The sequence below is a fragment of the Rhynchophorus ferrugineus genome, unplaced genomic scaffold (assembly GCF_030347505.1).
Source record: "Rhynchophorus ferrugineus isolate W39M unplaced genomic scaffold, kcgeb_rfMv2 rfM9, whole genome shotgun sequence".
Taxonomy (NCBI): Eukaryota; Metazoa; Arthropoda; class Insecta; order Coleoptera; family Curculionidae; genus Rhynchophorus; species Rhynchophorus ferrugineus.
This window is the reverse complement of record NW_027472588.1, coordinates 31,227,599-31,254,611: the sequence shown is the minus strand read 5'-3', so window position 1 is coordinate 31,254,611 and position 27,013 is coordinate 31,227,599. Positions and strand designations below refer to the sequence as shown.

Sequence of the window (27,013 nt, the reverse complement as noted above, 5' to 3'; positions counted from 1 at the left end):
AATACAGAAAAAGATAGCAGAAAAAAGAAAGTTACGACGAAATTGGCAACAGCAAAGGACTGAAGAGAATAAAAGAAAATTTAATAGGGCCATAAAAGAGCTGAGAGATCTAATCCAAATCGAACAGAACCAAGGCATTCAAGAATACCTAGAAAACTTGACATCAACTGAGGCTACAGACTATTCGTTGTGGAAAGCAACAAAAAAGCTTAGGAGATCCCAGCAGCATAATCCACCTATTAAAACAAGCGAAAATAATTGGGCGAGAAGCAATAAAGAGAAGGCCGACATTTTCTCAAAACACCTAAAAAATGTTTTTAAACCTTTCCAGTCTCAGCTACATAAAGATGACGAAAATAAAATTACTAGCTTTCTAGATTCGCCATTTCAAATGGATTTACCACATGAGAAATTAACGGTCAAAAAAGTTAAACATACAATAATGAGAGAGATTAATATTAAAAAAGCTCCTGGTTATGACTTAATTACTGGCAAAATTTTAAAAGAACTATCAGAAAAGGCTATAAAACTATTAACATATATATTCAATGCTATGCTACGAATTAATTATTTCCCTAGTATCTGGAAAGTAGCTAAAATATTAATGATACTTAAACCAGGAAAAATACCAGAAGATGTGACCTCCTACCGACCTATAAGTTTATTACCAATAATCTCGAAAGTTTTCGAGAAATTATACATAAAAAAACTAAACTATATAATAGAAAAAAGAAAAATTATTCCAGAACATCAGTTTGGCTTTCGCAATAAGCATGGGACTATAGAACAAGTGCATAGACTTGTAAACCAAATAAACGCTGACCTAAATGCCAAAAGATATTGTTCGGCTGCTTTCCTAGACATATCTCAGGCTTTTGACAAAGTATGGCATACGGGCTTGCAGGTTAAACTAAAGAAACTTCTCCCTCATCCGGACTATCAGCTACTAAAATCGTATCTCACTGACAGACATTTTATTGTAAATCAAGGCGATGAACATACCGAATTAAATCCCATATATTCAGGAGTTCCGCAAGGTCCAGTACTGTATCTTCTGTATACGGCTGATCTGCCCACCACAAAAATAACTACTGTGGCAACATATGCAGACGATACAGCAATCTTAGCATCCCATGAAGATCCAGTCACAGCATCAATAAACCTACAAACCCACCTGGAGCAAATACAATTATGGCTGAAGACATGGCGCATTAAAGCCAATGAATCAAAATCCACGCATATAACGTTTACCCTGCGTAGAAGAACATGTCCACCAGTAAATATCAATCATCGTCAACTCCCCCAAGCAGAGCATGTTAAATATCTTGGTATGCATTTAGATCGACGCCTAACCTGGAAGAAGCACATACTCTCTAAACGGAAACAACTAGGACTAAAATTATATCAAATGTATTGGCTCATTGGGCGCAAATCCAAGTTATCATTAGATAACAAGGTATTGCTGTATGAGTCTATACTCAAGCCTATTTGGACATATGGAATTCAACTATGGGGTACCGCTAGCAAATCTAATATATCCATCATTCAACGGTTCCAAAATAAGGTGTTGCGTGCCATTGTTGATGCTCCGTACTATATTTCAAATAAAGTGATACAACGCGATATTCCTCTAGAACCTATAACGAGTGTAATCCAACGTGTTTGTGTGAAGTACTTCGAAAGAGTGTCAGTGCATCCCAATGTACTCGCTAATCAGCTAAATATGCGACGTGATAGTGAAGTGCGTAGACTAAAACGTTTAACACAACCTGATCTGATTACTGGACATATGTAGACTTTAGAATAAGCTTTAGAATAAGACTAATTAATTAATATAATATTTTATACAGAATTGCTTAATGAAGTGATTTTCTACGTACCATGTATATATAATATAGACATAAGAAATACTTATTGCCAATAGGGCAGATTGTGGACTCACGAAGAGTAATAAAAAAAAAAAAAAAAAAAAAAAAAAGAAAAAAAAAAAAAAAAAAATATCACTTAGATCAATCTTATTTATAATATCTAACATGTTTTATTTTGTGTAATGACAATATGTTACTATATGATTACATTTTCATTAGGTTGAAAGAGGACGTTTTTGCCCATTTTGACCATTTATGATCAGTTCAGAAATCTAAAAAGATAAACAAATACTTTAACATGATCTCTTTTTCCATCAACTAAATCCAATAAGCAACAATGCAATTCTATATGACAAATCAATCAAGTACTTCGATTTTCAACGAGATGTCAACATAAAGTGGAAATAGAATGGTAAAATAAAGCACAACTATGTCTCTAGAAAATCTAACCTACAATAAGAAGGGAGAAAGTCCCAATGGTCTTTTAGAATTAACGTAGCAGTAGGTCCTGGAACTAAAGAAAGGTATTATGTAATCGAATGTTTTTATTCCAGTACCATGTTTACCATTTATAATCAGTTTAGAAGTTAAAGAAAATTAAACAAAAATTAACATTTCTTCTTCTATCATCTTAATCCAACAAGCAACAACGCATTTTCATACGAAAAAAAAAACAATAAAATAGTTCGGTTTAAATCCAGATGTCAATATAAAATGGAAATAGAATGATAAAATGTATATAGAAAATCTAGTCTAAAATTAAAGAGAAGAAAGTCCCAGTGGTAGGGGAGATATTAGTGTAGCAGTAAGTCTTGGAATTAAACAAATATATTATAACTGTCTTCAAATGTTTTTGATTCCAGTACAAAGAAATATTGTTAAATCCCTTTAATGTGATTGGAGTGTAAATTTCAGAAGATAGGAAATCAGGATAGTAAGCGAGCAATATAATTGATAATCCAAACAGCAGTGAGACGACGATATCATATCGATATGAAGCTAATCGATTGATAAATATACAGCAGCAGTATTAAAGATGGATGAAACTTTAATGCATTTTATGGTACAATGTGTGGTTGATTCGAGATACGATCTGTTAGTTTTGGTGATTTTCCTCATATTTGTAGTTTCAATGAGAGTGTGGAGAATTACAGTCTTAAGGACTTCAAATAATCAGCTGAAAACGTTAATTGGATGGTAGTTGAGTTTGACTTTTTTATCGTTCTTTTATGGTTGAATGGTGGTTTAAGGTTTAAGTTGTTGAATGGTTATACTGAGTTTTTTAATAATTATTAGGGTTATTTAAATGTTTAGTAAGTACTTAGTATATATTACATGTACTTGTATAAATAAACGATCATAAGAGTGTGTATTCGAATCCAGGTAGGTGAAGATGGTTTATAGGAATATTTCATAAAGAAGAGAACCAATAATTGGGCAGTATTGTTATTGAGTGGGTTGAGCAACGTAATCAAGAAAAAATTCGAAAAGGACATTCGAATTATTAGATTAATTCTTAATGGATCAATTTATTCCTCTTGATTTGATTCTGAATGGTCCAAATAAATATCAATTTTGAAGAACTTATTAATCATACTTTCAGATAAATTGAAAAAGAAAAAATGTTTGTAATATAATTTGTTGATCTACTAAATATTTTACAGATATTTTTCTAAGGAATTGCCTATGAACCTTTGTAGTACTATTGATATTAATACTTTTAAAAAGCTGATTACATATAGATTTATTTATACGTAGGAAATAATATTATTGCAATCTTCCTTACTTCTTTCTTTTCTTATATATAGATAAATCTGGAAATGTAATAGTTTCAATACGAGGAAATTTTGACAAAGTACTATATACAAAGACATTTAATATATATCTGATATAATAAAAATTAGAAAACAAGCACAACCAAATTAGAAAAAAAATTAAATTTTTCGACAGGTTAATATATACAATACTAAATATTGTATATTTTTACAGTAATGAATTAAAATGAAAATTTACCACATCGTTGCTTATACATTTTTCATAGTCGAGCAATTTCTTTTTGGTTTAACCTAAGTATGTATCAGAAAACAAATGTTTCATTATTATCGGGGTGTTATTCTTCTTCTTTGTGAGTTAATAAAAATCTTAATTAAATAAATATCCAAATTTTTAAAAGTTACATTATATTAAAGTACTAATTTATTTAAAATATTAACCGAATTAGCAAGCTTTCCCAAAACAAACTGGCTCTGATTTGAGAACTGAGACTTTTAACTGACAGTTTATTAAAATTGTTTGTATTTGTTAATTGACCAACTAGTTCTCACGTAAATTTGTGAGTTGATACAATCTTTTTCATTTTTAAAATCGGCGGTAAATTATTAATAAATACTTAAGGTATATATATATATATATATATATATATATATATATATATATATATATATATATATATATATATATATATATATATATATTGAAAATTTTGCTGCATATATTTTCTTCGGTATCATAAAAATTAATAATTAATTAATTAACAATGATAACAATATCGACATGCAACAAATATCCATATTTCTTAATAAATATTATATGTATATCCCAAATATATTTCAATTTCTATAATTTACAAGTAATACGAACTAAGCTAAGCAATCAAATTGAGTGATATTTGGAACCTTTTAATATACTCAATAAATGATTTTTTTTGCAAAGCTATACATAAAAGCTCTACATGAGGCTATTTAATTTATCCTGGCTAAAATTGAGCATGCAAAACGTACTTACCCGTTAAGATAATTAGACAGATTACTACCGCCACAATAAAATCTTTGGAGGGCATAATCGCTCCGGCTGGAGCCAGTTCCAGTTCGCAATGTCCTCCGGTATACCCTATGGGGCAGATGCATTCGTACCTCAACGGAGGCTCGTAATCAATGCATCTGCCTCCATTTATACAGGGCGACCACAGACACTCGTTCTCGTTAACGCACGTCGCATCGCGAAGTCTGTATCCTTGTTGACAGCTGAAAACGATCAACGACTCGCTCAGTACTTACCCATATCGGTTTCAAAATGACCACCAGTTCCCCTATGTATAATCGAGCATTGTTTGCGTGTCTAAGCAAGCTTTTTTTGAATTGGAAATACGGTGCGATTCTTTTAATTAAAAACAAACATTGAGTATGGACATACCGTCCAACAATAGAGTACATGTAATTATTTTTTTGTTGTTGTTGGTGATATATCGAGGAGTGACACCCGAAATGAAATTAAAGCACATCGGTATGGTTTGTTAGGTAAAATATCATATTGGGGAGTTAACGTTTCTTTTTGTTTAACTATTTGAATCGAAGAGATCGCCGATAAAGAACGAAATTAATTCTAGTAATTATTGATAATAGATTTTTGGAATTTTATTTAAGAATTTATTTAATTTCAGAAATATATTTTATAAATTAGGAACCTTCATAGCTTATGGAGGTTATCAAGGAATGTTTGTAATAAATCTAGTTTTTTAAAAATAGCCATAAGAACATCAAGCATGTCTATCACATGATATAATCCAAACAGTTAGTTCAAAGAGTTGTAAATAGTCTAATGTCGCAAGAAGTAGCTCATATCGTGTTAAAGCAATATGATGACGATATTTAATATGCAAATTATTTAGGATATGCAAAGTTTAGACAACAAACGATATTGACAATCAATCAAAGATAGTTGCCATTATCGTTTATTCCGGCTTGGTTGGCGCAGAGGTAAAGGTGGCCGTATGGTCCTCCTACTGTTACGGTAGTCGCGGGTTCTTCTGGGACATGGTCGTAAATTTATGTTTGTGATTGTCCTTAGGCAAAAGTGCACAATCCGATAAGGAAAAGGATCCCAGTCACGCCAGTAACCAGGTAGGGTAAGAGCAGATGTCTTCTGGGATGATTTCGAAGTTGGTCACTATGGTACCACAGTCGGTAGGCTTAATGCCCAGGACCGTGGTTGGGAACCCGTTAAACTGTAAGTCCAGTCCAGATAAACCCTTGTTGATAAAAAGGAGACTTTAAAAATATATAAAAATTATCGTTTATGTTTAATAATAAATATATATTATTATATTAATAATAATATATATATATATATATATATATATATATATATATATATATATATATATATACATATATATATATATATATATATATATATATTATATATGTATATATATAATATTAATAATATATAATATATTATTATTAAGATTTAGTATTTTAGTTAGATAATATATTTGAAAGTTTAAGAAAGTTTATGTGCATACATATATGTCTATCAAATATATCTAGGAATATTCAGTATATGTAAAGGTTAATTAAAATTAAATTTTCGATAATCATAGTTTTATTGCTTGATTCGGAAATATCTGCTGCCGAAGTTTGCCAAACACTTTTGGAAGCTTATAGTTATGGTGGAGCGTTATGTTCAAATTATTGGTTTTGACTTTAATGCTATAAAAGTGGCGATTTTGATGCTAATAACGAAGAATAGCCAGAAGGGCCAAAGATCAGAAGCATAAAAAATCATAGGTAAGTCCAGGAGAATGATCTACACCGACACTGAAGCGAAATATACATAAAATATATAAAATATGGTCTTACTTATAATATTTTCATTACTATCTTATATATATTGTTCTGATGAGATATTTTATTTTAAAAGTTTAAGTCTCTTGGAGCCGCTAAAATAATATTTTAACAATTTCCAACAACAGTTATATGATTTGAGTTAATTTGACACGTCAAACTTTAAATCAATGTATAAATATATATCTAATTAAGTTTATACTTAAATATTAATTTTTTATACCCATTAATATTTATTTATTACAATTAGCTTGTCTTTGAACTTTTAAAGGAAATGAGGATTTGACGGAAATCTGAACGATAAGAAACAATCATGATTTTGAGGATATGAAGTTGGACAATTATCGAGCTTAGAGATGAAAAATTTAAGAAAGCTTAGTTTTTATATCATATCTTCAGAATTTCAGGGTTGTTAATAAACTGAGACTATTTTCTTCCAAAGTGGCTTGATATATTGTAATTGGAAAAAATATAATCATTATCTAAGACCTACAACTTAACAATATGTGATCTTAATCAATGAACTTCAAACAAATTAAATAAGTTAAATGCAGTTAAAATGAAGAAGCGCATTTAGACAAAAGAAGCACGAACTTGATACCGTATATTATAGTAAATCTGGAGGAGATGATAGTTTAGCGAGAGACAGCTCATTAGAGATCTCTGCAGGCTGATTTCCCACTCCAAAAACATTCCCACAACATTTTATGCAGATGATACAGCTTTTTTCATAACTGGTTACAGTCCCGACGCTAATTGCGTGATACAAATTCTGGCGGCTGCAGATAAACCCGAGCAAAACTCAGGCTATTCTGTTCCACCGCAAAAAGGAGTTCCGCGCCTATCGCTTGCAAATCCATAAAGTCCCTATTCTCTGGCTCCAGAAATTATCATACCTCGGTTTCTAGTTCGACCGCAGGTTCCAATGGTCAGCCCAAGTCCAGCACGCTATCTGCAAAGGCAATGGCGTGTACAGTCTACTAGTCCATCTCCTCTGCAGAAAAAGTAAACTGCCAATCCCCCAGAAAGCGACTCTATAAAATGCTAGACCGTCCAGTATGTTTCTACGGAGCACAGGTGTGGTACCGGTATGGCTCTAAGAGACTACTTGAACTATTCCAAGTGTTCTAATTCAAAATAGTCCGCGCGTTCCTCAATGCCCCATGGTTTATGAGGAATATCAACACTCACGTTCGTGAAGAGTTTCGCGAACATGTTCAGTGTAAGGTTCTCTCTAGGCGCCTTAGAATACGACAAGAGCTTGATAAATCCCTAATAAATGATCTCTACCCATCCACAAACCTCGGTAGATAACCAACTACGACAATCCCAGTCGTAACTCAGGGTTTCTGTCCCTCGAAACTTCATTATCCCGAACCCGAAGCGACATCAGCAAAAGACCATTTGGTTCTAGCTGGTCATCTTGGAACAAGAAAAAAAGGGACAAAATGCGATGTATCCTAATTAAACACAGAATGTTTAAATAATCAGTCAAAGAAGCGCACAGTTGGACTTTGACAGCGTGAAGGATGTAGTCACTAATTGTTATACCGTCTATTTTTGATAGTGCTAGTTTTATAGTAAATTAAGTCTTTTTAACTTTGCCAGTTTTTCTTTTATAATTGGGAAGAACAGTTTTTTAGGGCTGGATATTCAGAGGGTCCCCAAGATGAATATATTTAACGAGTTGTATTGTAGTTAGACAGCAAATTTTATAGATTCACTTGTTGTTTGTTAAAATCAACCCTCTAACAACTTTTCACTGATGTAAAATTACTTTAAGCACCTATTAGGTATCAAAATAAACATATTAATAAGTGAATGAAGATCCATTTGGCCATTTTTCGTCAACAGGTCCGTCTTAAATCAACCATTGATACGATAAGGGGCGGAATATAGCTCCTCACCAACCCCAGTTATTCGACTTTTATTGGGAATGTTTTAGAATCGTTACAGTTTCAAGACGAGGCCGAAAAGTTAGTCGCTGACGCCGCTAAACTTCGCTCCTATTTGCATGCGCTTGTTTTATCTCGACGTATAGAACGAATTCGAACGTGCTAGCCGTAAAAACGGAACGACGCGATTGGCATTTCAGTTTACGGGGCCCTTTTCGTAGCTAAGCACCCTTCATCATCATCATTGTCGCGGAAAAACGCCACCGAAAGAAAATTGCTAACGTCGGCGATATTACGAAGGCAAGAAGAAAAGAACGGCCATTTTCGGTAATGATATCGTAATTTTCAATTGTGATTCTGGCCCGCGAAGACACACGGGCACGCTCTCCTCAATGATATTCGAATAATTTGGAATATTTCGTATAGAACGCACTTTATTATATAGGGGAGATTATTTTGGGTTATCGGAAGAAGGAATATGGTTGTCGAAGCGTGCAAAACGTCTACACTGTTGAATTTAAATCGTCAGATTCAAGAATTATAATTCGAGACAGAACTGGTCGAACTGTGAATTAATTATAAAGGATTTAAAAAAGATTCTGTAATTGATTATCTATATTGGTTACGACACATCTACATTATATAGAGAATTTCTTTCTTAGTTTAAAAATTTAATAGTTTAATGATTTTTTTCTTTTATTACTTTCGAATAGTGGTAACGAAAATTGTATGGTATTTATGGTTTATTTATGTTTCATGAGATCCATAAAAAAATAAATTGATAACTATATTTTCCTTTATTAATACTAGTAAATATTTAATCATTTTTTTGAGTATTTCTTTCTTAGTTTAATCGTATAGTAGCTAAAAGTAGTAAAAACTATTAATAATGATTAAAAAGTACATATCTTATCTGTCCTAAAATATCAGAATAATGAGTGAAATACTTTATCATAAGAGTGGCTAGATTAATAATTAAATTAGATTTTAACAAAATATAGATTAATTGGAAGTAAATATCCCTTCAGTGGTAAATACAAAATATAGAATATATCGAGTTATATAGGGAACCGACAGTATGCTAAAAGGGCGCCCATAATACTGAAATAATACTTATTGTTGACAGCTTGGCTAGGAGGAAAGAATTTAAAATGAACCAAGCGATTTTACGTCTTACTATTTTAATTTATTTTGATTAAACACACTTCCACGCATTGGCATTGTTACTGATTTCATTTACTTACATTATATTACCTTTATCTGTTTATTATATTGATGTTGAATAGTGTTGGATGGAGAAGCCCTTCAAGAATATTGACTAGTTGTTCGATAGGCTTCCAGGGATTGGTTAATGGATCTAGTTAGGTATTAAGCTGGAAGGCCGATTTCCCTCCAAAAGTGTGACTTTTTATGGGTGGTCTAACAGGTGGTTCTTCAATTAATTTGAGAGGCTATGGTGGATCCTGATAAGGAGTAGAAGACTACAGTCCCATATAATGTGGGCGACTGAGTGAGTTGCGCACCACAGTGATGTTATGTAGGTCTAGACCTCTCGACTTTATCAAAAACTATGCGTAAAATGGCAATGGCCGATCTGTCTTTGTCTGAATAGTCTGCAATCTTGATGTCTTGTTGCCAATTTGATTCTTTAAGGGACATAAACATAAATATATATATATATATATATATATATATATATATATATATATATATATATATATATATATATATATATGTTTATTTGAGATTGTATTATTGTCAAATTATTTAAAAAATTGGGTTGAATTGGTTCTTTTTGCTAATAAAATCAAATTTTTAATTACTTTTTAATTATTCCTTTTTTTTAACATAACACGAATGGTTAATAAAATAAAGCAGAAAAATATTTGGGAATTACAAATTAACTAATTTACTGACTAGACTCAGTAACAGTTGATAAAACTAATTTGTCCTTTTTAAACGCGATGGTTGTAAACTCTCTGTTCGTTGAACGGATATGTTTTTCATCAAACGCCGTGTTTTTTTATCACTGCAACAAAACGATGTAAATTTGCTGGTTTGTCGGTCAAAAATGGGAACACCCTTTGTCTCAACACGTAGCCTTTTATTCCCCTTTTTTGCATTAATAAACAGGTCGCATGGCCGGTGTTATATATGGCGGTGTTTTCGCCCATATTTCATCTAGTTGAACCGTAAAAAAACCTACTTAGTGACGTATCAAGTCGAAAACAGTGTGATTTATTCGAGACAGAATTTGACTGCCCGAACTGCCAGACAGCAATTGTCGTCTAATTAGCAGTGCTTTATATTTTAATACCACAGAAGAAAAAAAAACAATGCGTAACGTTGTTGCTTGATAATTATTAATTCGAATCTCTTTTGTTTTCATTCGGGAGAGAAAAATGCAAATAAGATCATCTCAAGCAAAGCGCCTTGGGCACAAGCGAACCCGAATTTTGAAATTAAAACGTTGTTTTTAACAAGTTTGATTACAACAATGGGGAGTATAGGAGGAAAAAAACTCCTTTGCAAGGTAAAATAGAAATTTCCATCCCAAATTTTGTTTGGACCTTCATCAGTCGAGACTAAGTTTAAGATTCTGGCTGTGGAATAATTTTAGTTGTTAGGTAGATGTTGTTCTCATTTATGATAATCAATCTTACAAAGTTACCGGGCGTGATCTATTTATCTGACCGATATATGTAGATTATCAGTCTTTATTTGATGTACTTCGTATACAATCTTCGTATACAATAAAATCACAGGAGTATAAGAAATACAATAGTTTAATGCTTTCGAAACGACAATTTTGATAAAATAATTTTGAAATATAGAAAACTAATAAACCAAAAACGATGATAAATGAAAAGTGAAAATAGAAATAGAAAAAATTCTCTGCGAAGATATATCATTAGTAGTGTTGGGAACTATCGACTATCGACTGTTTCAGTCGCTATTTTCGGTGCGACTAATTTTGTTACTATTTCTGTCGACTATTTCAGTCGTATACTTTTAGTTACTATTATTGGTTTTACTAATTTCAATTCACTGCTTTTTAACGTTCTGGCTCTGTCGCCCTAGTCGCGACCTTGAAAAAAATGAGCTCAATTTATGCTTACATAGATTTATATGTAATATAAATAGAGTTTTATGATTTTTTTCGTAGTTTGATTGTAAATAGTAATATATTGGAGCTAATCTTTTTAATGGAACGATATTTTTCAAGATTGTTAATGTCAAGATTAAAATTGTGAATGATAAATACTTAAATACTTTTGACTGTTTTTATGGCAATAATAGGTAATATTTCGATCACTCTCTCGATTTTTGTTAAAAAATATTTCCGTTCAATAATAAATAAGCATTTACTTTAATTAAAAAAGCTAGTTTTTTTTTAAAACAACTGGAGGTAGTTATTGTGCGATCATTTTAAATTATGTCATGAATTAGCTTTTTTCCTATTAGGTATATGTTTAATTTTTATATGGTATTTATCGTTATTGTATATCTTTAGTTTTTAGGTTTTGTTTAAGTTCTATTATATTTTCTATCTGTGGGGTATTATTCCATTCCATAGAAAAATTCCATTTCATTTTACAGATCCACAGAACATTGAAGTATAAAAGTAATTCTGCTTTGTTTAAAATGAAATTATTAATTGCATGTTAATAATATTCACGTGAAAAAATATGTACATATCCATCTTGCTTATACTATCATTGGAAAATATAAGTACATAAAATTAACTGCTCCAAGCAATTATCTTCGTCCTTTCCTCTCTCACAATTTATAAAGTAATAGTAATATACAGAATTATTATACAGAAAATAATAATTACTATTTTCAGTCTTTAGTTTTTTGACTATCGACTGTTTTGCGACTATTGACTGTTTCATCTGGTTTTAGTCGATAGTCCCAAACGCTAATTATTAGTCTAAAAAGAATATTGAAATATCAAAAAGGAGACTAATTACTGACTAGTCGCTGTTTTAGCGGGACTGTGTAAGAACGATAACAAAAATTTAAAAGAATATACACATTTAACTACTTTGTGATAAACTGGTTAGGAACTTGGGAGAGGGAGTCTTTGAGGGAGTTTAAATGGAAAAGGAGGATCATTGTGTGCAGATTCAAATTCGCCGTCGATAATATGAAAACGTATGGGCCTATAGCACATTTGGGTCCTATACATTAAACGAACATAAATTATCGCTCTTGTTGTTGTGTGAAAACTTCGTTGCCCAAAAGACCGAAAGTTTTGTTCATATGTTATTTATGGGGAAGGAGCATAGCTGAAGAAATGAAATTTCGAAATATATATATATATATATATATATATGTATATATATATATATATATATATATATATATATATATGTATATATATATATATATATATATATATATATATATATATATATATATATATATATATATATAGATTTACTATTACAGAAAAAGTGGAAATTCACGCTTTTTTTAACTTAAAATATCAATGATTTGAATGAACCATCCTAAAATATATTGGAAATATTTGAACTTCGATCAATAAAAAAGACGAAAAATTACAAATCAACCCAAGCTCACAAGTTTTCAAGATGTCGGAAATACGCGTCTACTTGGACTTTTGGTTGTTTGGGAAAAAAATTGTTTGAATATTTCGAAATTTGGATATACTGATAAAGTAAACGTTAGTATAGTGTAATATATAAAGTTTGTGGCGTAATGGCGGTGATAAATGTCTGAAATCAGTTTTATTAAACATAACTGAGGATTATACTGATAAACAAATAAGGAACCTATTAAAATTTGAAGGAGAAAAATGCTTAATTGGAAACCTACCAAAAAAATTAATTACAATGTTTATAGCTACACTTATAACAAAAAATTACAAATTACAATCAATTATATATATGTTTATCTATGTCAGCTATTGTTTGTAGCTGATACTGTAGGTAACGACGATATTGTAATGATCTCTTCAATATCCTTATATCTGATATCCACTGTATTTATATACATTTTTGAAGAAATCAATTGAAAATTGTATATTTAAAGTGTTTATAATTACAACATTGGGAAGAACTACAAAATATGTTAGCTAGCCAATAAGGTTTGTCAATAATGGAAATTTTAAAAAGGATATTCAAAGCTGTAGTTTATTAGTCACGTCATTTATAAACAGTTCTACTACATTTCTACATCTGAATCTGAACATTGGGTTCATGTTTACATATGGATTTACTGAGATACTAAATTTAGATCGTCTAATGAGAAGTAAAACAAAAGGACGCAAGACCTGAAGATGCCAGATGAGATTCTGCTAAAACGTCGTCAAAATGTGTCTCTTTCCAGAATCATACCCGGATAGAAGCCCGGAATACGACTTCAAATATGATATAACTATGTGTCAACGGTATATATGTAGCAATGATACCATTGAAATATGTAGCGCCTGTTTATGGGAAGGCATATTTTGTATATTCACATTTGTTATTACTTAGTAACAAATTTAGTATGTGCTAACTTTCTTTACTTTTATATTAACAACTCCAAAGACGACCTGGTTTAGCTCGTCAAAGCCTATCAAATGTCCAATGAACTACCTCAGGTACTAACCTCACTGATTACTAGTGATATCCTGAAAATGGGTAACTAGATCGACCTACTTTATATATAGGCTTAAAGATACAACAGTCTGTACAGCACAATGATATTGAGAGAATTATCAGACGCAATGCTTCTGTGAGTTAGGAAAGTCGAATGCTTCTCTACGATCCGGAAATAGATTACGGTTCCGACAAATCTGTTACAATTGATGAAATGAGTAGTTTCTCAATATTGTAAGACATTAAAATACAGTGATGAATCTACTGGGTTATGTTGTGCTGGTGGAAAAGTAAAATTGTCACAATTTGTCCCACCACCAGGTCCATTAGGTGCCTTAGTTTGGGGGCTGAGTACCTAGTAGGGATGAGAAATGACTTCAATCACTTCTTGGCTAATATTCAATAATATAATAGATGTTTCCAAATGACGTCGTTCAGCACAATGCATATTACACAGGAAAATTTCAAGGTATTATACCATAGAAGTTCTTGTAAATTAAGACTGTACTAAGCATATCTAATGTAAGATATATTAAATAAAAAATAGAAAAAATATGGGATTCTACTATAAATTTTACCATCATCTATTTACGACAAAATGTGGTGATATGTTGATATGTGATATGTGGTGATTCTTGTTGTCAACTTTTTCCGTTATTTCTTACCAATAAATCTATTTAATAATATAGTTATAAAACACGATTTCTATATAAACATTTAAAACAATCTGTGCCATTTTTTTGCTGTACTCGTCATAAATATCACACTCCATTAATGTTAATCGGGCCCGTATCATGCAGCATTTAAAAGTTCAAATCGTATTTCACGAAATTGACGTGTCGCTCAAAGCCCATGCGAATATTTACACATTTTCGTACGTCCCCCTACCTTTCCCGATATCGCAAGCATTTCACCAAATATTCGCCTCCACAAATTGAGCATAAATTTGCAATAATGTCACGGGAAATTGTATGTAGCATCAGAACCGAGCCATCAATCAAGGCGCAAACGATGACGTTTCGTTTAACAACGCCATCAGGATGCCGCGCGATCGCCATTTTTGAGGGGAAGCTCTAAGTGGGAATAGAAGGAGTACGAACGCAATTTTCCCAATGCCGGGGTGGCTGGGCGGTTGGACATTCGAGCCAACGGGCGAAAAGCGGTTATTGGAAGCATTCGCTGGTCATGGCAATAAAATGAATAAACGGCTTTAATTTTGGTGGATAAATAAAATGTTTTCAAGCGGCATTGTAAGGTTTCTCAATTTATTTTCGGCGATTTTTAGGTGATTTAATTAATATATTAAGATTCATCGTGTAGGAAACACGAATGATATTTAAATATAAACCGAAATGTTACTTATTTTATTTAAATAGTGACTTGGACGGCGCAATTTTCTGGGTTGTTGGAGTACCATTTGGAGGGTAGATAGAAAAAGGATACATCTGTATATACACCACTTTGCGATGATGCTAAACATTACCAGCAAACAGATGATATTAGAAACAGTTCTGCATCGTTTTTTTGTTATTTAAATAATTATATGTGAAATCGGTAAGTTTAGTTGGTGATTCTTTGAATAAGAAACCTGTTATGGAGTGGGACAAACTTGGTTCAAGTTTATTGTGGAAAGAAGTAGTCATGCACTATCGGTCAAGATAGCATCATTATCATCTCCTAATTTTCAGATCGTTTTTGATAATCTTGATCCGCGTCTTGCTTTGGAGCTGTTCTCTGCGTCTTCCACTTCCACTAAAATATCAATTGATCATTACAATTTACGTCTCAGAATTTGTTCCTCAACTGTGCTCTGATTGTCGCCTCTTAAACAAATGACTTTATTTTATTTATTAACGATAACTGCAGAATTTATCTTAAGCATGGCATTTGAAATATCTCAAGTTTATATATGGCAGGCGGTAGAGTCCATGTTTCGGAGCCATACTGAAGAATTGATAAGTTAAGCGTTAGAAAGATGCGAATTTTAGTTTTGATTGTATACATTTTCTCCTTAAATCACCATATTAAAGATCCGAAAGGTAAATTTGGTGATATATTATACTTTTTTCTCCTCATGTATTACTGATGTCAAAGATTTGAACATCAGTACTTAGCAGACAGTAGCAGTTAGTTGTCAGGATTTTGGACTTTTCTTCATTCATTCTTAAGCCATATGATTTTGTGATGTGAACTATATTCTGAAGAATGTTAGAAGCCTCAACAACCCTATCTGCGGTTCAGATCAGATCGCTCAAGAATTTGTAGCATAATATTGAACAATATGTTTGTTTTTAAAAACCTTTCGCATAATTGCATCCCCTACTACGTTAAAAAGCAGTGACGAGACGATAGCTTCTTGACAAATACCGACTCTGACCTTAAATGGATTTGACAAAACATTTTGCACCTGCATATAGCCAATGGAACCGTCGTAAGATGGCTGAAGAACTTTAATACTTTTTGATTGAAGTTATAGATTACTCTTTTGGATAAAGATGAATTCGCAATGAACTATATATGATAATAAAATATAAAACATAAAATTATAGAAGAATTGTTTTAATGTTGATTAACAGTAAAGGAAATTTTAATATTCATTGCTTAGATATTACATGGTCGTAGGTATTGTGATCAGCGATATCTACAGGTAATAACGAGAAACATTAATGCAAATAACTGTTAAACAATCTAATCTAACTACCAAATTCGTTAGATTTGATATTTCTCTACCTAGGGATGCCAAAATATATCAATATAGATACATCAATATTATTGTAAGCTGATATTCTTCCATATATTAATAAAAATTAAATATATTATTTAAACATCATAAAAACAATTTAATCATTTTTACTAAACCTTTTAAATTGTTATTTCATTTTAAATGCGTATTCTGGTACTTAATTTGAAACGCTTATTATATTTCGGTACTTAATTGTAAATGTTTATTACAAATACCTATATATATTGCAAAAAATATATTAATAGCTTTTTTTCCCCATATATCGATATTTTTTATCGACATCCCTCTTTCTATCTGACAGGTCAATTAGACAGTCCCGAACTGATACATAGATGACGCTACTAGAATTAAATCCATATGTTTTTTAGTTAGCCCTAACCCTCAAAGGATGCGTTTAAAAATATGACAGCTGTCGCATCATTAGTTTGTGAATTATTGCATTTTGAGTGAAACAACTTTTGTTATTGTGAAAAAAAATTGAAAAAAAGGAGTTTCGCGTGTTGATAGAATATTGCTTTTTGAAGGGAAAAAATACAGTTGAAGCAAAAGCTTGGCTTGATGCCGAGTTTCCGGATCCTGCCCCAAGAGAATCAATCATCAAGGGTTGGTATGCTAAGTTTAGACGTGGTGAAATGAGCACCGAAGACGGTGAACGCAGTGGACGCCCAAAAGAGGATGTTACCGACGAAAACCTTAAAAAATCCGGAAAATGGAGCGTTTGAAAGACGAAATCGGCGAAAAACGGCCGCATTTGAAGCAAGAGAAAGTGCCGCTTCACCAAGACAATGCACCGTGCCACAAGTCAGTGAAAACGATGGCAAAAATCTATGAATTGGGCTTCGAATTGCTTCCTCATCCACCGCATTCTCCAGATCTGGTCCCTAGCGACTGTTCTCAGATTTTAAAAGGATGCTCGCTGGAAAAAAATTTTCGTCGAATTAAGAGGTGATCGTCGAAATTGAGGCCTATTTTGAAGCAAAGGACAAATCGTATTACAAAAATGGTATCAAAAAGGTGGAGGAGTTGAGATATGTTAATCATGAATCGTCAAAAAATGGATTTTCGACATATTTTCATTTTATTAATTGATTTGAATAAATATACTATTCGGTCATTTATCAATGCTTGTTTAACTACTTAAAAGTTATGATTTTGTGTCAACGATCAATTATGGCCTGGAAGATCAAAACATTAGGTGGCAGTTTAGATGGAAGATTCAAATAGATTAGCATTTGAATCAACTCTTTCCAGACATTCACATGTGATGAGAAAGATCCAAAAGAACTGAAAATTGGTGACAACAATTGAAAACAGACCACACGAATTGATTGAGAATGTCATTTCGCACTAGGTTTCAAAAACGGAGTTTTTTTAGCATATTGTAACTGGAGACCTCAGTGCACTCACCAGGTGTTGTGTTTCGGTGATGGCATACAATTTCGAAATGCTGAATAAGTTCTAAAATGGAACGGTCATAGAAACATTGCCAAACTAACATCGTTCCTCTGACACGCTGTTTATTATATTACTAGTAACTAGGTACTAGTAGTAGTAATATTTTTCTTAATTATTAAATTTTTTGTGAAAGTGAAAATTAATTAGAATATATGCAACTGTTTAACACTTAGTTAATAGTTAGTTTAATAGTAATTAATATATAGACCATTAAACAAAATGTTGGTTAATTAAACCGAATTGTTTATTAAACACGGTATACTTCTCTTATGAATTATTATACATTGTTATCGATATGTTCTGCAGGGGCTTCTAGAGAAGGCTTCGTTCATTAGAGAAGGATTTATATGTAAAATTGGATATATAATGAATAATTAACAGTTTCGAGTTAAATATTCCGCGTTCTGTTCTCATTTATAATTTAGGATTCGCATAGTTTCTAACTTTTCCTGTTAATAAGTTTAATTACTGCTTCAAAAATTAAAAGATGGATAAATTAAAAAAATTGTACTATTATCGAGTAGATAGAGTTCCTAGGACTTTTTGTGAGTACTTACGACTACTAGTAACCTATCCAGAATAAAATAAAGATAACGAATCATTTTGATGAAGTGGACATATATTTAATAGCTTTGAATTTTTACTTGCTCATTGATAGGGATATTTGTAGGAGAGTTATTTTATTATACTTTGTTTTTGTAAAGAAATCTGCAGAAAATGCAAAACTGTTGCTGGGAATAAATTCTAAAAAAATTATGAGGTTATTCCTATTGTTGACATCTGTATTGAACTGCCATCATGTTATGTTCAAAACATTGTGCAAATATTAATTTAGAAAATTGTTTAATAATGCCTTAATTAATGTTGAGAATAAATAATGCTTCTCGTAGATTTGACATAACAGTTTATTAGAAATTTAGATCAGCTGAAATTTGAAAAAAGGGTTTTTGTGTGAGTTCTGCATCGAGAGAAAGATTGATGTTATTCAATAAGAAATAAGGCATAGTTATTTTGCAGCATGACTTAGCAACACTTCCTACTACAACAAATCCTACTTGAACGTATTATAATTTTTGGTCAATGAATTAGATTTTTGGATTTTTGAGGAGATGGATCCTGGAGGCAATCAATAGAGAATTTAATTAAAGCGTATCCTAATAAACAATCATGAAGTAACATTCTAATTATTCTGTTTAAAATAAATCTATGTAAAATTCATTATTTGCTTATTTTTAAGGCTTATTTACACTGGACCTACTATCATTGACCGACACCATTTCAGAATATATATCATCATATATATCAGCTGTTAAAGTTATGGACGAATATATATTAATATTTTGTGCTGTTATTGAACGAAATTAGTTGCATTTCAATTACTGTGCGCCATAAAATTTAATGTACTATTTGATTTAAAGGGTTGAATTTCTAATTGATAAATCATCTACATGCTTAAATTTAATCATGCTCATGCGTTTTAACGGAAATAAGGACATGCAGTGCTCTCGATATCTAATATAAAGTGCTTTAGACGATTTGACAAAGACTCCAAACGGTGCGTCTTGGATCTTTTGCACAGCTACTAGCGACCATCTAACATGGCGATGAAGCTCACTTAGAATTATCAGCAGGCAGACCAAAATGGCCGCCATGGCGCCCATGGACAGCTTCAGCGTCTGACCCTCTTGGATCAGTTCGCAGTTCTCGCCCCAGAAGCCGTCGAGACATTTGCAGCGGTACCGTAGGTCCGGCTCCAGGTTGATGCAGGTACCTCCGTTCAGACAGGGTAAATCCAGGCACTCGTCCTTGTCGGTGCAGTCTTTGGAGTCGGCAGACATGACGCGTCCCTCTCCACAACTAAAGGAAGTTTGATCACATTTGTTGTTGTTTTTGTAATCACTAAATCCTTCATGGTGTTTGGTGGATGTATGGGAATTATACTTGATGTTGAGTTTTATCGTTTAGTATTATTGGGTTAGTGTACTAGTCTGATATTGTCAAATGTTATTCAGGGTGTTCCATTGTATAAGTAAAGAAATTATTACTTAATATAATTGCTCTCTATTAGTAAAGATAACAGGAAAATGAAATATATAATGGAAGATGCTGTTTTTAGAATAAAAAATCATTACGGGGAATTACAGTTGCGGTTTTAGTTAGATGAGGCAGATATTATGAGGCAGGTTAGATGATCAAAATAGTTTAAGGAAAGAATATATCTAAGTTGCACCTTTTGGTTTTTTATCACTGTAACATACAGAAGATGAGACAAAATAATATGAAGATCATAGAATATAGTATATCTTGTTGCATGCTTGCAATACTGCTTATACCTGAATAATACGACGCATATGGATACCCCTTGCTTTGTGATAATCAATACAAGCGATCTGTGAAATGTGTGGTCTCTCATATTTAAGAGAGGATAAATCGTTGGCACACGGTTAGTTTCAAGAGTGACAGTATTGAAGGCTATAAAAGTATACACAACACATGATAAAGTATCATCAATGAAGAGGAATAAATAGAGAAACCGAAACTCAACTGTTAGAAACTCATGAACATTAAAAATTATTGGGGTTAATTAACATAAAACGACCGCGGCAAAAGTTACAGTGGAACCCACTTGAGTAATAGTATTTTGACAAAAACAGTACGGCCTGAACTCCACAAAGCTAACATTAATTGTAGGACTAGGATTACGAAGCTCTTTGTAACGGAGGCCAACAATGAGCTGCAAGAGTAGTACTGTAATGATTATCAAAGCTAGAAAATTGAAGATTGGAATATAATGTAGCATGGCTCCTACAAATGACAGATTTTGCATATTGATAGTATAGAAGATTACAGATCCAGATTTTTTGCTTCCTACAGACATGGCATGGGGGAGATTTCGTTATAATTTGGTAATTTGGGCAGCAGTATCGATGTATTGTACCATTGGCTAGATTACCACATCCAAAATATCAAGATATCCTTAATGATTAAGTTCCTACTACGATTAGCATATTGTTGCCAAATAATTCCATATTCAAAATGATAATACACTCATGTACTTAGCCAAAAATGATTAATACTGGTTTGAGCAGCAACATAATATTACCAAATATTTTCCCTGGTGAGCACAAACGCCAGATCTCAAGGTAACTGAACCGTCATGGAGACTATTGAAACATTAGGTGGATGTTCTGGCATAAAAAAGGGACAACATTCCGTTGGAAACTATTCAGACACTCTTCCAATTGCAGCTGTTTTGAAAGCAATTGATGGTGCCTACCTTATTAATAAATAAATATTGTGCATATTTCAGGTGTTCATATCATTTTATTTATTCCCTGTATATAAATAATGCAATTGGTAATGGACAAATAAAGAAATAATGTATAATTAATAGCAGTATAACATATAATATTTTGATGTTTACTTAAGTAAAATAATAAAATGCCAATAATATCTTTAAAATGTTGAAACTACATATATTATGAACAACTATCTTAACGAAAAATAATAAAATGTTAATTCTAAACTCTGGAAGGAACAATGAATTTGTCAAAAATATGTCGAAATATTAAGGATAAGAATTAAAGTAGTCAATTATTAATAATTCGCAATACCTTGTCTTGTTATTTAAATATAACTCAAAATATACGATTCTAGGAACACCTTGCCAATGTTTGTACAAAAACTGTTTACACAAACGCACACAAATACAAAATAAATATAATTAAATACCAATAATCACTTTAGTATATTAATTCCATTCAACTCACATACAAAAACAAAATTCTACAAAGGGAACAAAATGACTAACGCACACAAAGTAAAAAATCAAGGAACTCTTAAAACTAATTCGGCAATTGGCCGTTGAGGTAAAAAAAAGTTTAAAATTCAATATCGCCGTAATCAGCTATTCCCGAGGAGTTTTCGGGCATGATGTCAAGAAACAATTATAAAGTTTAAGAATTGGCTCTATATATACGTTAAATTCCTTTTGATTGTTAAGCCTCATATTTTTGGTGGGATTGATTTTGGTGGACATATTTCGGAGTTTTAACTTGGTTTGGATACGTGGAAACTTAGAAGTGATTTTTGACAGGTTCGATATTTCGTTCCCTTTGGAAGGCATGTGATGTTGAATTTGTTGGTGTTATAACACCAAACATATCCGAAATATTTCTAAGGATAGAATGAGGAGACTTACTAAAAAGGGGAACTTAATTGTTAGAGGAAAATACAACATGATATTATTATTAATTGTTAATCTAAATTTTAAAGAGCGGATTTCAGGAAAGCTATTTTAGCTATCGTGGGAACAAAAGACTACAAGAAGAGCATCCTTAATTTTTTTACACTAACTTAAAACAATTTACTCATATAAGTTGAAATGTTTATAGTTCTGGCCTTTTATTTGTCAGACGTCATCTGACATTTTGAGAAATCCAAAAAGTTCATAGCGAGGAGATGAATCATACTTCATCAAAGCAATGCATAAATTTGCCCAAATAATTTAAATAATAAACTGTCAAAATATTGAATAATTCATTGCTTGCCATATAGCCATCATATGGTAAACAATTAATTTTTTTATTCCTAAAAACTAGAGTGGAAAGGGTCTTGTACGTTCATCGAGCATATTTTGAAAACCATAATCAATAATTGTTTTATCATTCGACCAGAAATATAAGTGGTAGTATTTGTATATATCAGCATCTTGAATATTATCGAATTAGGACAGAGTGCGTATTTTTTAAAGCAGTTATGCTCTCTCTTATTGTAATAGCGAGTTAGTTATTTTCAGCACTTTCTGTGCTATATCTTTTACGTTGATATTTTTTAAGTATCAACATCGATTAGCAATAATTAACAACAACAATCAACTCAAATACGCAACATCAAAAAGGATGCATAAAGGGCATTGGATGTTGTTGATGCTGCAATCATACCAGTACATTTTTCAATCCATATTTTTATATCTATTCCATATCGTTAGCACTGTGAATTAAATTTTATGGATTTTCTGGAGGATTTAGAAAGGATCTGACTTTTTAAAATTATATCATTTAGGCTTTATTTTATTGTTATGCAGTAAATGTAAAACATTATCTGCAGCCGACATGAAAAAATATTTTTTGGGAAAGGGCTTATCAATGAAGTTTGAATAAGAGTCCTGCGGAAACTTGCAATTTCCTCTTGGAGGGAAAGCGCTTCATGGATTTCTTTAAATACATTCCCGTTTAAACGAAAATATTTTTGATGACTCAAACTGAAAGAAGTCATCATGGAAATTCGTTATTGCCTGTAATTGATGTGTTATACTCGTATTTGAAAAACATTACCAGTTATTATATTATAAAGAAGAAAAGTAAACCATTCCAGTATGATAGAAGGTTTGGTTTTGTTGGAAGTTTTAACCCATTTATTGCAATCATGAAACATTGCTTTCCCATTAGTTATTATTGATGCTATTGCTCAATTTCTATAATAATATTTGAAAAATAATTCTACTTATGAATAGTTTAAATGTTCGGCAATAAATTTGAAATATACAAAAAATCCTTTAAAATTAATTCAATGTGCCTGGTGCTTAGCTGTTATTAAATCATACATTTTATTGTACTATGTATATGTTGCATTATTGGCAATACTGATTGGGTAAAGATTTGGAAAATTAAAAAGCGAATTTCTCGTTAGAGAGCATTTTATAATGAAAACAACGAGACAATTTCCTTCTACTTATTCTCTGATGAGCTTCCTCTTATAAGCAAAATATTTTTCATAAATCTTCGCTTAACTTAATCGCATCTAGGATGCGACTTGCTCTAGGAAATGCGAAGGAAACTAATAAAAACTGAGTTTTTGTCAGGCCTCGTTCTCAGGCCATTATTAAATCCGATAAAGCTTTAATTTTGCTTTTGAATTGGGCAAACTGGATTCTCCATTTTCCTTCTCGGCTCTATTTAATTACGCGCCTTTTCTGTCGCTGGTTCTTTTACTGACTTCGCTCCCTTTTCAGTGTTCTTTTTATTTTCGGTTTGGTTTGTTTTTTGTTCATTTGTATATGGACGTATTCACTGGATAAATAGTGACAATAGTAATGTTTAAATAAAGGAAAGAAAAAAAGCTGTGAAACATACATAAAATAAAAATAAAACACATATAGGACGATATACATCGCGACAGTACAGATTAGAATATACGAGAGCTTAGAAATTATATACTCATACGGTTCTTGGAAACTGGGGATCATTTTTGTGTAATATGATATGGTGTTTTTGCTGAAATGTGTTTTTATGAAATTATTTTTTTCAAAGCATATTTCATAAGCGATCTAGATTAGAGGACTATTAAAATATATATAAAAATTATTAAAAGGCATAAGTAAGAATTGGCTGAAAGAAATTGATAATAAATAAAGAAATATGTTGATTTTGATACTACAAGATATTGTAATATGAATAGAGCAGCAATAAACCTACAGTTTCTTTAATTACATGAAATATGCTCTGATATATATGAGAACAAAATACTGGTAAGATTAGGAGATAAAATTATGATTCAATATAAATACTTACGTGCATTCATAATCATTCCAGAGATCGACACATTCAAAAGGTTCAGGACAGATTACGTTGGCGCATGGTTTGTTCGACGCGCATCCACGTTCCAAATTTCTGGCCATAGTAGCTTGTCCCCATTGAGTTCCGTTCATTGCTGGTGGTAGAGGAAGATGTTTACCTTCAAGGCGTATGTCGTCCAAACATCCTTAAAAAAAATAGAGCAATTTTAGTATTACTAAAGAGTATTGTATCAGATTTTATTATGGTCAAAATAAATTCTTAATATTAATAATTTGTTATAATTGTTTTATATCATTATAATATGAAGTTATTTTTAAAAGTGTGTAGTCACATACTAAAACAATAAATCAGGTTTTGATAATATTTTTTGATAATTTTTTGACTCAATTTTAGTATTGACAAGAAAGGAGTTTCATGCCACTTTTTATTATGATTGAAAATATGTTGTGCTAATATTATTATTTAGTTTATTATAATTATAATTTTTTTTATATCATTATAATATGGCGTTATTTTTAAAGGAACATAGTTACTTGCAAAACAGTTGTAATAGTGACAAAGAAAGGAGTATCATATCATATTTTATTATGGATGAAAATAAATACTATTAATATTAATGTTTTTTGTAAGTTTTTATATATTATTGTAATTTGAAGTTATTTTTTAAAGATAATATGTCAAAAACAATAAATCTCAATTTTTGTATTTTATTTATTAGTATTAGTATCGTAATTTTGATGACAACTCAATTTTTGTATTGACTAATTTTTGTCAATAATAATAAATTGAACAGTTTCTTATATAAAGTAATAAGTTATAGAGCTTCGAAAAACTGAACAACAGTATTAATGTGCTGTCGTATCCAAATATTTTTCTATAATTATTTTAAATCTAATTTTTATAGTATCCGTAAATAAAAAAAATAATTTCGTTAAATCCTGTTTTGCTGTTGAAAAGAAAAGCCGGAAAACTTGGGGAAACTTTAAATTTCCTAGGCGGTACTTTCAGACAATACAATTACTTATCTGAAAACCTGCCAGAATAAAAAGTTAAATTAAAAACTTCAAGAAAAAGAATTATTAAACTTTTTCCCGATCCTACTGGTTTCTTTGGATGGTTTTCTCTATGATAACAGTTCCAGTATTAATTAATAGTTGTTGGTATAATTTCTTTAACAGAATATTAATGTGATTGTTTATTTTAACATAATAGGTTTTAGTTCATTTTATAATTTATGCACAATATTTTGTATATTCATTGTACGTACAATTATTTTATTCCTGTTATCCCTTGGGATTTTTAAGGGCTAGATCTATTGCTTAACGTAAATATTAGGTCTGACGGGCGGGGCTGAAATTAGATCAACTATTGGCATAGGAAATTTGAATCTCTAGATGTTTCTTCCAGCAGAAAGTGTTCTAAAGTAGTGTTTAGTAAAAACTTTACTGGAACAGTGAAGTAATCTTAAGGATTTAAAAATTAAAAAACTTTTTAACATGAATATTAAAGTTTACCGCTTTTATTTTAACAAATGGGTGATTAACCTGTCTATCTTCAGTTTACGTTTTTTTTTCAAGTTTTAACCTCTTCTTCTCTATTAATCACTTACTATTTGTTTGACGTTCGTTAACATCATTCTTTAATTCTTTATAGTATTATATTTTTCGTATTTTGTCTTAGTTTATATTTACCAAGAGAGAATAATACTGTGGTTCTGTTTACTAGATTTTTAATATTTGTAGAGACAGTGTAACCTGGTAACTATTTGTTTTATTTTTTATTTTCACTCTCATGTTTTCCATTTCCTTTTAGTTTTTCAAAATGTATCGAGTACCATGTAACTTCATTATTGATTTTAAAAATAATTAGGTTCTAATAATAAAATCATGGCTTGTTGCCTTTATATACGCTAACAATGTTAAATTGTAAATAAATAAAAATTAATAAAGATGTATTGTTGACTTAATTAAAACTCCATTAATTATTATGTCAAAAATTCAAATTACATCGAAAGCAAACTAAATCGAAGCTTCTCAATGTTTTGAATTTATTTCAACCACGGGTAACCGTTAATTTTATCCCTCCTGATATGAAGAAAGTGGAATCGACCGTTTATTTATCTACCTCTTTCCGAGCGAGACTCAAAAGGGGTTTAGTTACAGCGGCAGCCAGCGAGAAAGGCTTTAAATAATTCATTGGCGTTGACGAAGGTGTTTCAGGACTGTCAGGGACGCTGAACA

General features: G+C 31.4%; 1 protein-coding gene across 1 annotated transcript in view; it reads right to left on the bottom strand.

The window, feature by feature from the left end:
• Positions 1 to 27,013, bottom strand: part of CadN (neural cadherin) — a 953,627-nt gene that overhangs the window by 27,609 nt on the left and 899,005 nt on the right. The window contains exons 35-36 of the mRNA XM_076414423.1: positions 24,768 to 24,957; positions 19,811 to 20,052 (exon numbers count right to left, since the gene is read on the bottom strand). Of these exons, the coding sequence (XP_076270538.1) occupies positions 19,811 to 20,052; positions 24,768 to 24,957 (432 nt within the window). The remainder of the gene's footprint in view (positions 1 to 19,810; positions 20,053 to 24,767; positions 24,958 to 27,013) is intronic.